Below are 15,445 nucleotides of genomic sequence, written 5' to 3' on the forward strand. Positions count from 1 at the left end.
TTGTAAGGAGGAGACTGTGTCCGATGCTGCTTTTACAGTAATATATATTAGAAGTGGCTCTGCCTTTATAGAATGTAAGGATATGATGCCAGGAAAGAGCACATATGTAGGTATATATGTGTGTGCCTGCGGATGTGCACGTGCATGAATATGTAATGAATTTCTCACAATCCAGTGAGGGTCCAGGGTATTGTTCTCACTTTATGTGAGTGGGGGGGCTTGGATTTCAGCCTAGTCTTACTGACTTTAAAGGTCACACTTCTCCCACTAACCAGTTTCATTTGGGGAGTCGGCTTGATGGTCTCCGTGTGGCCCGTGCCCGGTCGCACCTGGAATGCCTCCCCTCAGCAGTTCAGAAGGGAACACCTGAGACACAAATAACATCTTGGTCCCTTCTTCTACGTCTCTGGGAATACTTATTTAAATAAAGGTAATTTTAAACATGTTTAATGATGATGTAAAACTAGTAGAATTTTAGTTACTGTTGAAGAGTGGAGTAAAAATTTTGCTTAGTGTGGGGCAAGATATTCTTGCAGAGGCTGGACAGGTGAGGTGGTTCCTACCATTGGGTATCTCCTCCACATCTCTGCTGGGCTTGTTCAACCTGACAACTGAACTAGTTTTCTCACTCCTGTCCCCACAAGGGCACTCCTATAGAGGTCCCTTTTCTGAGCTTTGACTTCTTTTACAAATGACTGCACATGGACTTTCAAAGGCATAGCCATTTTTTAGGAGACCTGACTTCCATTCTGCAGACTGCTACCTACTCGCCTCCTCAAATGTTGGCTCAAAGGTCACCAGTGACCTGACCCCTTTCTCCTCCGCATCCTCCTCACTCTACTCCATCTTCTCTCCCAAATCACTCATCGCTTTCTACCACACCATTTAATTTACTTATTTGTTCTGTTTGTTAATTACTGCCTCTCTTTTCTCCTCACTGAACTGTAAGCTTTATTCTTCCAAGGATGGAGTTTTTCTCCCGTGTTTTGTTTCGTTCATGGATGTTGCAAGAAGTCAGCACACGCTGGTTGTATAAACGACTGCCTTTGATGTGCAATCCAGAGTGTTTCTACTTCTCCCCTGCTGCCCTTGGCTTTCTGAAAAGATCTAGGTCATATGACTGAAGCTTTTGTTTTAGCATAAATGAAATGGCTTTCTCTCTTAGAACGTGAGATCTTTTTCTCCTCCTCCTTTGTTACTCCTTTCTGCTTCTCCTTGTCTTTACCTATTCATATGACAAATTTATTGTGGATCCCAGAAGAAGTTTCAGGTTGTTGGTAAATGGAAGTGAAGATAATTGAGGTTTCTGTATCATGGAGCTCGTGTTCTAGTTCTGGGAGGCCAAGCAATAAAAATTAACAAATAATTGAATACAGTAATGCTCAGGCTTGATGCTGGCAATGGGGCAGGGCATCAGCCTTAGAGTGGCAGGCAGGAAGGTCATCTCTGAGCAGCTGCTCCAGCTCAGCTTTTCCTATTTCCTTTCCTGTGCCCTTGTATTCTTTGTAGCTACATCTGTGATCTATCCATAGCATTCTGGATGAATGACCCTGTTGTTAGAGAAACAAAGCCAACAATAGTGGGCAATGGTGTCCCCATTCCTTTTGAAAATCAGAGACAGATAATCCTTCACCATTCCTATTACTGCTGTACTGAAAAGAAGTTTTATAAACAGTGAGGGGCAACAAAGTAGATGAGGCCTTTATGTTTATCTTAGAGTTAACTTATTTTTATAAACACTGCCACCAGTACTTCTTCTGATGTAAATTAAAATCCTCTTTTCTATGTCCTAATTTTTCAATGAGGGAGCATAAACCTTTGTGTTCAAGTGAAGTCCTAGAGGCCATGGTGGTTTTCTGCAGCATGCTTTTCGCCGTCTTCGTTCGTCATATACACGGAGACACACCCACAGTTGACAGTAGCTGTCGAACGTATTCTTGGGAGCTAGTATACAAAGACGCCAGCCTCATAGCAGCAAGGAAGTTTGAATTTAATTGGCTGCGTTAAGTAAGGCTTGAGTTGTACGAATTTGCTTTCTCAAATTCTCATTAAAATTTATTTTGTAGCAGAACACTTTTTAGGGTTTAATAATGAATAAATAATTTTTAAAATTATAGCTTGTCCTTGTCTTTGGAGACATGGCTGCTTCCATTCTTTGGCTGTAGGCTTTGCATTCCTTTGGACCACACAAGTTTCTAAAACCTTGGCATCCAGGACTTTGGACTATAAAATTTCATTGGAAACAATTCATGGAAAGCAGGATTTTTTAAAAAAATCAGCTGTTTCCTTTGAAATTATTTTGAAATATTGCATTTTTCAGTGTTATTAACTAGTAATGGTTTAATGTTTTAAAAGTCTTTCATATTGAGAATCTTTTGAAATAGATGTATCAATTAAATATATTTGCAACTTTTGTTAATTTCAGACTTTATATTTGATTTTTTGGATAGAACTTTGGTTTTAAGATTTTAGTGTATTTAATCCTGAAGATTTATATAGGGCTTGTACTTTTATGCATTTAACTCGCTCTTAGATCCATAGGAAAAGGAAATTTCTATGTTCTTGTAAAGAGTTAGAGTATACTGTGATGATTTAGGCAGTAGATTTGAAAATAATTGCAATTTCTCCTTTATTGGAAAAAAAAAGCTCTATCTAGATATCTGGACCTTTTTTCCTCAAATAAGTTTAGGTTAATCCCAGGATGAAAAATGAACCTTTAAAATCCTTTATATAAAGAAAACTGCTGAGATTAGGGTTACTTCACAAAGCTGAATGGAAAATGACATGGGTGATTAACAATGTTTTTAATATTTAGTTGATATGTGAACAGAAAGTGAAGTGTTTGCCTTGATGCTTAAATATTTTTCTTCCTGCTTGAAAAAGAGAATAATATTGTCAAAATTTGGATTATGAGATAAAATTGAAAATTTCTCCTGGAATTGTTGGTGCTCTTATATTGAGACTATTTTGTTGAGGACTATACATCATAAGCCAACAGCTACCTTCCTTGTGGCTCAACCTTTGTGTGCTCTGGTTTCCCCTCTGTAAGAGAAGAGGCCTGGTCCAGGTGGTCTGTGAACCAATGGGTTCCTACCAGTTTTTAACTTATGAATTTACTAGTCAAAGCTTGAAAACTCCCAATTTTTGGGGGGAAGGGGAGTGGTGGGGACAAATTTTTTTAGAGTGAGAAACTAGTCTATTTAAAAATAATGTTTTAAATAATAGAAAATTCTCAGTTTTTATTTTTATTTTTTCTCTAACAGAGTAATTCTTTTAGCTTGGAGATGGAAGAATTTTTTCGCAAATTTGTTTATAAATTAATGAACTTTCAGGTTACACAGCAAGACTCTAGAATAACTGATAGATTGGGAAATTTAAAATACAGTGTTTTTGCTCATAGACTTTCCTTTTGGAGAGGCCCAGTAATTGTGCAATCATGCTGAACTGCTGAAAACATTATTCTTATGATACAGCAGAGATTTGTTCTTTCCAGAAGTTTCTCTAACTGAAGGTTCAAAGCCCTAAGGAACTTTGAGGTTCTAGATAATGCAGATTTGAGAGTTGGAAGACATCTTCAAGATCACACAATTTCCCCTTCTCCTTATCCTATAACATCCTTAAGGTACTGCAATCTAGCCTTTGCTTGACTCCTTATGGGAAAGGAGAGTTCACTGTCTCATCAAACAACCCGCTGCACTCTTAGATGCTCTCTCTGAAATCTCTTTCTTATGCTGAGCTTCCTTCCACCTCTCTTGTTTATGTATCTTTTCTGGAGCAGTACAGAACAAGCCAAATCTTTCTTGTGCATGGCAACCTTTTAACTTGATGGAAGTCTCACATGGTCATAAGATTTTTACAAATTCACCTATAAAAGCTCTACCAAAGGAAAAGAAGGGATCAGAATGTGAATAGTGTGGCTAATTGAACTTGTGTGAGCAACGAGCGTGCATCCCAGAGAAGCACAGGATGAGTCTCTGCACAATTTTTGTGGTCTGAGTTCCCACGTGCTTATGGTAATGGGAGTCCGTCTCTGGCTTGAGGACAATTCTAAGGGTTTAAGGTAAGCATTTTTCACAGAATATGGTCTCCGACACACTCCAGATACTTCATCTGGTACTAAGGTGAAAAGACAATGAACACTATGCCCCAGTCCTGGAGGAAAAATACGTAGTGTTGGACTTATCGAAAGGAAGTGTGTCCGTCTCCAATATTGTGTCTCCCTGGGAGACTTCCAGAGATAATTTTAACAATAAGTGACTTTTGCCTTACCATATAACTTTAAGAGCTCAGTGCCCTATAAACTGTGGTCCTACTATGTTTGAAATGGCACCTATTTTCCTTTTGTGTTCTCCCATGTGAATAAACCTAAGTTAGGTCAGCTCACTCATCATAAGATATATTTACATTTCCCCATACGAGTGCTCTCCGGTTTGTTTATGATCATCTCTTAAATTTTGAAAAAATACTCTACATGTGGTGTGACCACTTTAGCATAGAACGAGATTATTACTTGCTGTGTTCTGGACACAGTACTTCTGTTATCATGGCCTAATATGGTGGTAACGTTTTTGCAGACTTGTCGCACTGTTGACTCATATAAGCCTGTGGTCCGCCTCGCCAAGCCTCCTCTGTGGGTCTTAGCGGTTTTGAATCACTGGTGGTCAGTGAGCAACCTGTTCTGTTGGTAGCATAACCTGGCCTCCCCATCTTTTGGGATTTATACATTCCTTTTATTTGCCTTAAGATTTGTTCTTATACTTCTAAGGAAACTGGGGAAGTAGAGTCTTGTTCTAAACAGCTCTTTAGTGGTGTTCATTAGTTTATCTGTGGAGATGTCACGTGTGAAGGGAACCATTAGGTATTTTGGTTTGAAGAAAGTAAGCAACATTTAGGGGCCAGCCCCGTGGCAGAGCGGTTAAGTTCTCATGCTCCGCTTTGACAACCCAGGGTTTCGCCAGTTTGAATCCTGGGTGCGGACCTAGCCCCATTCATTAGGCCATGCTGAGGTGGCATCCCACATAGCACAGCCCGAGGCACTCACAAATAGAATTTACAATTATGTACTAGTGGCTTTGGGGAGAAGGAAAAAAAAAGAAAAAGAAGATTGGCAACAGATGTTAGCTCAGGTGCCAATCTTTAAAAAAAATTTTAAAAAGAAATCACATTTTCTGAAGCAAAAAGTTCTTTTCATTTCTATGGAAACATTTTTTAAGTATAACACACATGCAGAAAAGTGCACAAACAAGTATAGTCAGTGCACACCTCAAGAAATAGAACATTGCTCCGGAAACCTCTTTGTGCCCCTTTCACTCACTGCCCTTCCTCTCTCACAGGTGACCAGTCTCCTGACTTCTAACCTTGTGGGTTAATTCTGCCTGTTTTTGAGCTTATTATGCATGGATTCACACAGTCTATACATTTTTGTATGTGACTCTTTGATCAGTGTTGTGCTGTGAGATTCACCTATGTTGTTGGGTAAACTTGTAGTTTGTTCATTCTTGTTGATGTTTAGTATTCCATTGCATGGACATGGTATTTATCCATTCTACTGATGATGAATATTTGGGTTATTTCCAGATTTTTAGGTATTAGGAAAAATCCTGCTATGAATATTCTAGCATGTGTGTTTTGATACTTCCATATCCTCATTTCTGTGGGATGTGCACCTGGGAGTGGAATTGCTGTGCTATGTGGGATGTTTATGTTCAGACATTACCAGTTTTCCAAAACAGTGGCACACATTTACACCCCCACCCTCAGTGTCTGAGAATTCTGGTTGCTTCAGATCCTCACGATCCTAACCCTAACTCTGGTCAATTTGGACAAGATCAACATCTTCACAATATTGAGTCTTTCAGCCCATGAAACACTTAATTTTTCCGAATATTTTATAATTTTTAGCATAGGCGTTATGCACATTTTTGTTAGACTTATTCCTAAATATTTGATTTTTTGATGCTATTATAAATGCTATTTTTCAAAGTTTCATTTTTCTATTTGTTACTGGTGTGCCTTGTTTTTCATTGTGATGCTTTTTAAGATTTGTTCTTTTTATTGTGAGTTGATGGTGAATATTCTCAAAGGCTCGTGTGCATCCACTGTGATGATCATTTAGTTTTTATCCTTTTTTCCTGTATTAATTTGGTGAATAACCTTGGTTGGTTTTTTAATTTTAAACCACTCTTGTAATTTTAGAATAAATCCCACTTGGTCATGACATATTATCCTTTAGATACATCACTGAATTTGATTTACAAATGTTGTATTTAAGATTTTTGTATGTGTGTCCATATGCAGATTTTGGTAATTTTTATAATTTTCTTGTAATGTCTTTGTTAGGTGTTTATATCAACATTATGCTGTCCTTATAAAAGGATGGGAACATTTTTCTCTTTTTCTAGTTTCTAGAAGTATTTGTCTAAGATTGACACTATTTCTTCTTTAAACATTAAGAAGATTTAATCTGTGAAGTAATCTGAGCCTGGTATATTCTTTATGGGCAAGTTTTAAAATAATGCAATTAAATTCAATTTCCTTAATTGTTTTGTATTACTTCTATTTTCTATTTTTATTGTCAGTTTTGGTAAGTCATACTTTTCAAAGAATTTTTTAATTTTATATTAATTAAATTTACATATATCAAATTTATACATCTAAAGTTTTTACAATATCCTCCTTTTAATATTTGTAAGATTTATAAGGGTATCGTTTGCCTTTTTCCTTCTTGATACTGGAGATTTATGTTTTCTCTCCTCTTTCTTGATTAGTCCTGCTGGGTATTTATCAATTTTCTCAAGCCTTTCATAGTACCAACTTTGATTAGTATTTGTTTTTTATTTCATTGATTTGTTGCTCTTTATTTCCTTCCTTTCATCTTTGGGTTCGACTAGTTGTTCCTCTAGCTTCTTGGTTTGAGCGTTTCTTTTTTGCTAGTATATGCATTAAAAGCCGCAAGTGTCCCATTAAGTGCTGCTTTGGCTGCATCCCACAAGTTTTTTGTATATTACTTAGGTTTTTTTTTAGTTAAAACTGTTTTCTCGTTTTCTTTATTTTTCGGCTATGGATTATTCAGAACTGTATATCCTGATTTCCAAACAGTCAAGTATTTTCTAGGTGTCTTTCTGCAATTGATTCTACTGTGATCAGAGAGCATATTCTGAATGTTTCTAGACTTTTGAAATTTGGTATATATTCCATGTGCCCTTGTAAACACTGTGTTTTCTAATCTTTTTGGGTACAGTGTTTTGTATGTAATAAAAGTAAATTAGGCCACTTTGTTAATTGTGATGTTCAGGCAATTTATATCTTACTGACTTTTTGGCTTCCTATCAAAAGTCTCCCACTGTGTTTGTGGATTTTCTTTTTCAATATCTGTCCGTTTTGGCAGTCTATGTATTGAAGTTCTGTTTTTGGGGACACAGAGATTTAGAATTGTTTTCTTCCTGTTGGGTTGACCCTGTCATCATCGTGAAACGTCTCCCTTTATCTTGGTAATTCTTCTTCCCGTAAGCTCTCCTTCATCTGATGTTAGTATGGCTGTATCAACTTTCATTTGGTAGGATTATAGATTTTTAAAGCTGGAAGTGAATTTGCAGACAGACGGATTCACCTTCATTTTGTACATGAATTGAGGTTTACGATTCTAGTGTTGACTTTGCCAGGTATTGGTTTCCACCCAGCATGACAACCCTTGGTCCCATTCCAGTTCTCCTGAAGTTTTAGGAAACATGCTTGATTAAAATGGCATCAGCTCATGTTCCTCTTCTAGTCTTTTCTCACGTTTGCACTTCTTTGATCTATTTCAGGAAGGTGGAGGCAGGTTCTGAAGTCAATTAGACCGACTCATAATGAGCTCTATATTCATTACTGCCTTTTCTGGCTTAATTCTTTTCTTTCAGATGTCAGTGCTGCTCTGCTGTGTTTTGCCCAGGCTTCACCTCTTGGAACTCTCATTCTTCCGTGCACTGTCTGTGGTGGATTATTGAGACTCCTCCTCTCTCTCTGCCCCCCCCAAAGTCTCCAGACCTACTCTGACCACTGTCTCTTGCCTGGATTCATTCAGGGGCACCTGATTCTCTTTTGGTCTTGGGTAAAGGGGAAGAATAAGCCTAAAGGATCATGGTAGAAGTAGTTAGTTAAGTTTTATATGCATGCACGTTTTTATAATTCTCTATCCAATTTCTGATGCCTCAAGCTCCCTCTCTGATCTTAGCAGGAAAATCTTTTCCCAATGCTTCCCAAACTCTTAATTCCCTGATAATGAAGGACTTGTGTTCTGAAATTTCTCTTTCTGGTGGAGCACTGCACACACTTATGAACAGACTCCAAGGCCTTCCATTATCACTCCCCTTGTGTCCTTTACACTTTGACCCCCATGTGGTACATCGTGCAGAAGGTCAGAGATCCTCCAGGTTCGCTAATGACGTAGCACCTGAGGCCCAGAGTGATGGTGACTTGCCTGGATCCATACACTTAAGTAGGAGTAGAAATGGGTCTGATCTCCTCACTTATTTTTAGATAATTGTGCGTTTTGTTAAGTTTTAATCTAAAAGAAAAGTATTTTCTATGTTAAACAAAACCGCCGTGGCTCTGCTGCTTATTAAGCATCTGGCCTTGGGTAGGTCAACTCACCTACCCGTGCCTTGCTTTCCTTGTCTGTGAAATGGATTGGCAACTCCTTCATGACGCTGTTTGAGGATGAAGGAGTTAATCATATAAACCACACAGCACCTATAGTACCTGGCCTGTAGCAAGCACTAAAATTATCTGCTATTATGAAGACAATAAAGATAATGATGAAAATGATAATCTCATTTTATGGATGCATTCCACCAAATTTGTGAAGTTAAATCCTACAAGGAAAATCCTGTTTTTCCATCAATTTCCATATTACAGTTGTTCTTGTGTTCCAGTGGGTAAGATAGTTCTTGTGAAAACATTAAGCCATCAAAAAACTACTTGGATTGTTGAGCACTATTTGCTGCCCTTCTCCAACCACTGGTTTCCTTGGGAGCTTTCTCCTTAGTTTTGGACCTTGATGCCGTGGCAGACTGTTTTTTCTCTTTGGACCTGAAGAATTTTGCTTAGAGATCTCCACGTTTTCCCTCTTTTGACTCTTGGCATAATCTCAGCGCTTGGTGGTCACGGCAGTGCCGTATGTGGCTCACCAGCCTACTCCTTCAGGTATTGCAGATGGAAAATTACTGGTCTTCAAAACTTTGGCTGGTATAAGTTTTCTAAGGTGTTGGGTCAAATTTCATGTCATCTACCCAAAGGAAAGGATATTTGTTGCTATTACTGTTAATGCCTGTTTGGAACAATTTCTACCTTGATCATTAAAAGTACCCTGCCACTTGTTTCTTCCCATAATGCATATGTTTTTGTTTTCTTTTCCAGTTTATCCTCATAGACTAGTTTATTTTTAGCTTTACAAATCCAGTAGGGTTTAAGTTAACTGTGCATTATTTAAAAAACAGATAAGATGCTATCAGAAGTGGAGGAAACATAATGTGTACTATGTTATCTTTCAATACTTTACTCATCCTAGAGTGTAGGTAATAAGATTTATTGCATAGCACATATACTATATATATTTTCTAAATAATTTAAAAGTTATATGTATTACAGTATTTGTGCAATATAAAGGTACATGAAATGTCATGACCAATGGAAAATGCAGTAAACTTTGCCAAGTGGTTAATTGTGTGAACCAAGACACGTATGTGAACATCTTTTCATGTTTGATCATTTTTATTTCTGAAGGTAATAAAACCAAGTAAATGAAATGCAAAATGTTGACTGCAAGGTAATGGTGGAAATTTTTATATGCATAAAGGAGTTGGGGTGAATTTATGGTCTTATGGTGCCTGTCGGCTGCTAATAATGTATGTATATTCTTAAAACGATCTACAGCATGTGGCCAGAATAGCACGGGGACAGAAGCACTGTTGGTACGTGCTGTGTTTGTGCCTTACCTCTCTCGAATGTGTGAAACATTCAGACACTGCTTTCAGGTGGCTCGTCGGCTTTTGTTCAGAATTAGACGTGTGCTTGTGCTTGTCATGAGCCCACTCTCTCCTCTGGAGTGGATGAAATGGCGGCATCAGTGTGGAATGGGGCGAGTTACAATTGCAAACAGTCTTTTTATATTCTGGCACCATGTATTTCACTTAAAAAATTTCGGGGGGACTGAATATATAATTCTAAAATGTATTAAATTAATTTTTTACTAGATTTAATTCTGTAAAACTTTTAAGTTCTGTACTCTTTTAATCAAGATTAGAGATAAGTGTCCTATTTTCAACTCTTATATCTTATCATCCAGAATGTCTAAGATCTCACAAGTCGGTGAGAGCGAAGAACGCTGTGGGACTTCACAGCGCCATCCTGCTGCCCCTGGTCTGCTGCTCCCGTTGTCTCTGATGAGATCCTGTCCCCTGAGCTGTTACTGAGCGTCCCTATTCGAAATTAGAGTCTTGGGTTTTCTTCTCTTGTTCCTACCTCAAGGCAGGAAGAGAGGCCTGCTTTAACTTACACTGCACTTGTTGTTTACCTCAGTCTTAGGTGATAAAAATCTGCTTTTGCAAACTGAGCATGAGAAGAAAGCAGTCAACTTAATGGATGTCTGCTTTTAAGTAATGAACCTAAGAAAAGCAAACTCTTTGGAATACCTCAGCTTTTATAAAGATGGTTAATCTCAACAGATTTCAACTGCAGAGCTATAGTATATCAAAAACCAACTCAACGGAAATTGACAGATATTAATTAAATTGAACTCCTTTTGTAAGAAGGCTATTTTTACAAGGACAGTGTAGTATTCTATAGATTTCAGTCCTAAGTCCTGGGTAGATGTGGAGAAATATGTTGCTTGTAGCATGGCCATAGCAGAAAGATGGAATTCCCAAAGGTTACTAGAGAGTTCTTTATTGCTCTCTTCTCTCTACAGTCCAGTGGCTGCTACATAGTGTCTGTGCACCCTAGCATCCTCCCTATTTGGAATCTACTCTGTTGTACTTAGCTCACTTTCTTTAACACAATCGCCTTGAGTTGGCAAATATCGTTGACTAAAGAATCTGTGCGATGGGTGTCCTATGATTTTCTGACCTGGTTATACTGCCACTGCTCATGTCTTTGCTGTCTCTATTTGGCCAATAGAATCAGGCAGGTAAAGTTTCCTAATAAACCATTAACATTTCTGCCCACAAATCTAGTATTAGAAGAAAAAGATGTTCCTTTCATTTTACTTGGAATTGTTCTTTAGATACTCTATAGAATATTTTGAAATGTTTAAAGCCTAGCTAAGGAGAATTCCCTTGGATTTTTTAAGCCTATCACTTTATCAAGTCAGATTACTGAAAAGCTATGTGCTTGGGCCACATGTCAGTATCTTTCTGAATAGATGCTTTAAAAGAATTATTTAATAGTATGCTTTTGCTTTCTGTTGGAGGACAGTTAAAGAAAAGGCTGTACGACATCCATTTCCATTAGTTTTTCTAAAACTGCAGTTCTGTGGCTTATGTGAGTTCTTATCCTTTGTAGAGATTCATGTGGCGAAGCCTACGGCTTTATGCTAGGAGACTTTCCGTCTCTCCTCACAAACTGGTGTCAGTTCCTTTACTGGAAACTGAGTGGTTTATAGCCAAAAACTTCCCACTTTCAGAGGCTTTCTAAGAATTACAGAATCAATCGATTATAGCTTGGGTATTCTGATAAAAACCTTACTAATCTTTTTCTTCATTCATTGATTCATGTTCTTGGCTCATTATTATGATGATTCATTTTCATATGTCTTCTGGGAATAGGCAGAACATAAATAAATAAATAAATAAAAGTCATTTAATTCTAAGTTAGAGTATCTAGCCACATATCAAATTGAGAAAATAATGCTTTTCCTTAAGCCTCATACTTCTAAGTGGTTTTTACAAACAATAATTGGGAATCTCCTAAGTCACTCCTCCCAGTTTGGTGAGGGCAGCTTGAATTGCTGCCCTGTTGCAGCAAATGGAAACCAGTACTGGAGCTCTTGTCCCAGATGTCGTTGCAAATCTTAGAGTTGAGCACATGTACAGAGCCTGGGGATTCAAAAAGGTGGAGAGGTCCATGGTCACCCCATTCCATTCATGTATTCCAGAGTGACAGCTATTGCCATCACAGATTTCTGCCTTTTGATTTTTTTCTACAGCTTTGGCGGATCTTACTTGGGACTTCCAATCCCCAGTTTCAGAAAGTACCCTCAAGAAGATCTTTCTTCTCCAGAGTATTCTTGGGATTACCTAAATTGTATCTTATGGAAATTCCTTGAATATGCTTTTCAAATAGATAGGGTGGTTTATTTTTGTGTTGCAATTTAGCTTCCAGGAAAATTGATGAAATATGTATACTTTGATTTTACCGATTTATGTTAAACAGTGTAAAAATGCCAAATATTTATCCAAATAAATAGATAACATTTATTTTTGGTGCTTAAAGATTATATTATTATTAGAGCTTTGGTGAAGAAGATTTGCACTGAGCTAACATCCATTACCAGTCCGCCTCTTTTTTTTTTCCGCTTGAGGAAACTTAGCCCTGAGCTAACATCTGTGCCAGTCTTCCTCTATTTTGTATGTGGGATGCCTCCATGAACGGAGTAGGTCTGTACCCAGGATCTGACCTGCCAACCCGGGCCACTGAAGGGGAACTCACAGAGCTTTGACCACTTGGCCCCTACTAGAGCAATGTTTTTAATCAGCCCATTTATTTATTTTTTATTAAAATGTATTTTACCTTTTTAAATAGTTTAAGTCATAAAACCTTGGTTGTTCTACCACAGGATCCTGGCTACTGGGTAAAGATTCATCACTTAGAATACACAGATGGAGGAATCCTGGATCCAGACGATGTCTTGGCAGATGTCGCTGAAGACAAAGATAAGGTAAATGACTCTCAAAATGTTCCTCTTTGTTTTCGTCTTTAGAGCTGCGTGTTTTTCAGAGGTTGAGATCCTTAACAAACTCATGTGTCAATTATTGTTAACAGATACCATCTGTTCAGGTTTCACCTGGACAGCCCAGAAATCAAAGTTCCTCATCAGATGTTTGGAAAAACTTTGTCAAGGTTTGAGAATCTGTTCATGGTGGCCTAATTAGCAGACGCTTCATTCCCATGAGTTCCCCATACGTCTCAGTGAATTAGTGTCAGGCTCTGAGGCTGTTGGAGTTCTCATTGTCGTTACTGGCTCTGGAGTTTATTCTTGGCCCTTGCTAAATATTCAACTTAATGCTTGAGATCCGAATACGTTTCATAGTAGCGAATACAATGGGGAGAAAAGTCTTCTAAAGAACTATGGTGAAAGTAGCTAGCAAACAACTATCTGTCATGATAGTCTTTGTTTTCATTCCTAAAATAAAAAACACTAAATCAAATATTCCAAAAAGTTTGAACATGTTTTGCCACCTACCTGGGAATAATCCCCATTGTAAATATCTTGTTTTAATGAGATTTCTCTTCTAATGCTAAACTGAACAAGGTATAAGAGTAAACCATTCGGGTGCAATACACTGGATTGTTGCTGTGGGTTCACATTGTTGATCACTACTTCTGTGCTGGGCTTCTCTTGCCAATGTTAATGTGTCCTCCAGAACTGAACCGCCGTTCTCCCTCAGAGATCCTTGCTTCAAAGTTTCTTCTGCTGTGTGTCCTTAGCGCTGTTTGTAGTAGGCTCATTTATGTCTGTAAACATGTTTCTCTGTATTTTTTTTCTGCAATCTCTGGTACGGGTATGTGTGTTTTTTAACCAACTGGACTGGAATATAAATAGGTGATTTATTGAACTCAAGTAAAATTTACATTTTTCCTTTTCCATAAGATCTTTTTGGACTGTATAAATTTATATTAGTCTTTGCAGACATTCTATCCAATTTTTTCCCCTGTTTTCTTTTGGAACGCAACGCTGGTTTGCTCTGCCTTATAATTATCCATTTCATAAGGGACTTATCTCCCTAAATAGATTGTGGGCTGAGAGACTTTTATTTCTTTTGTGTTTCTTGTATTAATAATATCTGGTACAATATCTTACCCAAACTTAATTGTCAGCACCTACTGAATAAATGAGTGTAAAAGAAAGCTTTCCTCTCTACATTTGACTCCTGCTGTATGTGATTTTGATGCGCACTTTTTAGTTTTTGACCTCATGGTAAGTAATACTTACCTTCCTGACGCCAGAGGAGGACTTTCACGTCTGTTTTTCTGTTTTACTCTCTGTTTCTTTTCTCCAGCCACCTTCTTCCTTTGAAATACTCTAGGCATTTGGGTTCTTTGTTACTGAAAGCCTTGCTGTCTCAAATTTCACTGATGTCCGCTGTATTAAAACGAAAAGCTGAAAGGTGGCGGGTTTAAGAAGGGCCCGAAGAAAATGTCTCAGCCAGCCTCACCCAAGACCTCAATGCAGGAAGGGTGATCCCGTGAACAGTGCCCGGGGAAACCGTTTGTCCTATCGAACTCTTCTTTTTAGAGAATTGTCTTTAACTATCTTGGCAGTGTACTTTAAACCATCAGCTATTTACTAGACACAGAAACCGCTTTATTATATGTAATCTCTGTTTTAGAGGGACTTTACCGCCATTACTAAATAAGGTGAAGTACTGTTTGGGTTCAGGTTTACCCGTCCCTTCCTGCACTGTAGCACTGCGACATGAAGCCTCATTGGTATAGTTCTGCGGAGTTGTTGGGAATTTACAGTTTTGAAATCGCCATAAAAAATGTACTTCCATTTTTTGCTTTTTTGAAATAATGTAAGTGAAAAAGAGAGTATTACTTATTTTTTCTGACCTTCTCTCTGTAGCCTTAAAGTTTCCTGATAGTCCATATGTCTAGTGTGGAAAGAATGTTCTGCCAGACTTCCTGTTACCTTTTTTTGGGTCAGTTTAGATTCAGAAGTAATTGTAAATGATGCTTGTGGATGTTTAGTAACATATGAAAGTCACCCAAGATCCTTTGAGGCAGTGTTGAGCTTAGATAAAATTGCAATTCACCTCTTTTCAAATTGGCTGCCTAATAATCTCTTGCGTTTAGAATATAGCTAGAACGCAATCCCAAAGAGGCATGGGTGGATGTACATAGTCCTTGTGCTAACGCGCATGTACCTCAGCCCCCAGGAAACACCCTCATTCAGGTGAGAAATGGCCGTCAGGAGCCCCCGATGACCCAGCTGGGGAGGAGGAGGCAGGAAAATCACAACGCAGTGTGGGCTGAAGCCATTTGTGTAGTGTGTGCAAAAGCCATCCAGTACACTTCAGTAAAGACTGAAATTAGAGTTTAAGTGGTTTCCCACTTAAAATCAGACAAGAAGCTAATAGAGTTTAGTCAGTTTTCTAAAGAAATGACTTTAAGAACTTCTGGGACCCACAGTGGTTGTCTTTGGTCCTCCCTTATTCCTCTGGCCTCAGGAGAACTAAGTTTTTACCAT

The 15,445-nt window shown here is 38.1% G+C and overlaps 1 protein-coding gene across 8 annotated transcripts in view; it reads left to right on the top strand.

The window, feature by feature from the left end:
* PARD3B (par-3 family cell polarity regulator beta) overlaps window positions 1–15,445 on the top strand; it is a 908,373-nt gene that overhangs the window by 114,299 nt on the left and 778,629 nt on the right. For 6 of the 8 annotated variants that reach the window (XM_014836393.3, XM_070508440.1, XM_014836394.3 and 3 more), the window contains exon 2: window positions 12,812–12,913. In XM_014836393.3, coding sequence (XP_014691879.3) covers window positions 12,812–12,913 — 102 coding nt within the window. Of the gene's footprint in view, window positions 1–12,811; window positions 12,914–15,445 lie in introns of those variants that run through there. The other 2 variants (XM_070508444.1, XM_070508443.1) reach the window with 2 other exon arrangements.

The sequence above is a fragment of the Equus asinus genome, chromosome 4 (assembly GCF_041296235.1).
Source record: "Equus asinus isolate D_3611 breed Donkey chromosome 4, EquAss-T2T_v2, whole genome shotgun sequence".
Classification (NCBI taxonomy): domain Eukaryota; kingdom Metazoa; phylum Chordata; class Mammalia; order Perissodactyla; family Equidae; genus Equus; species Equus asinus.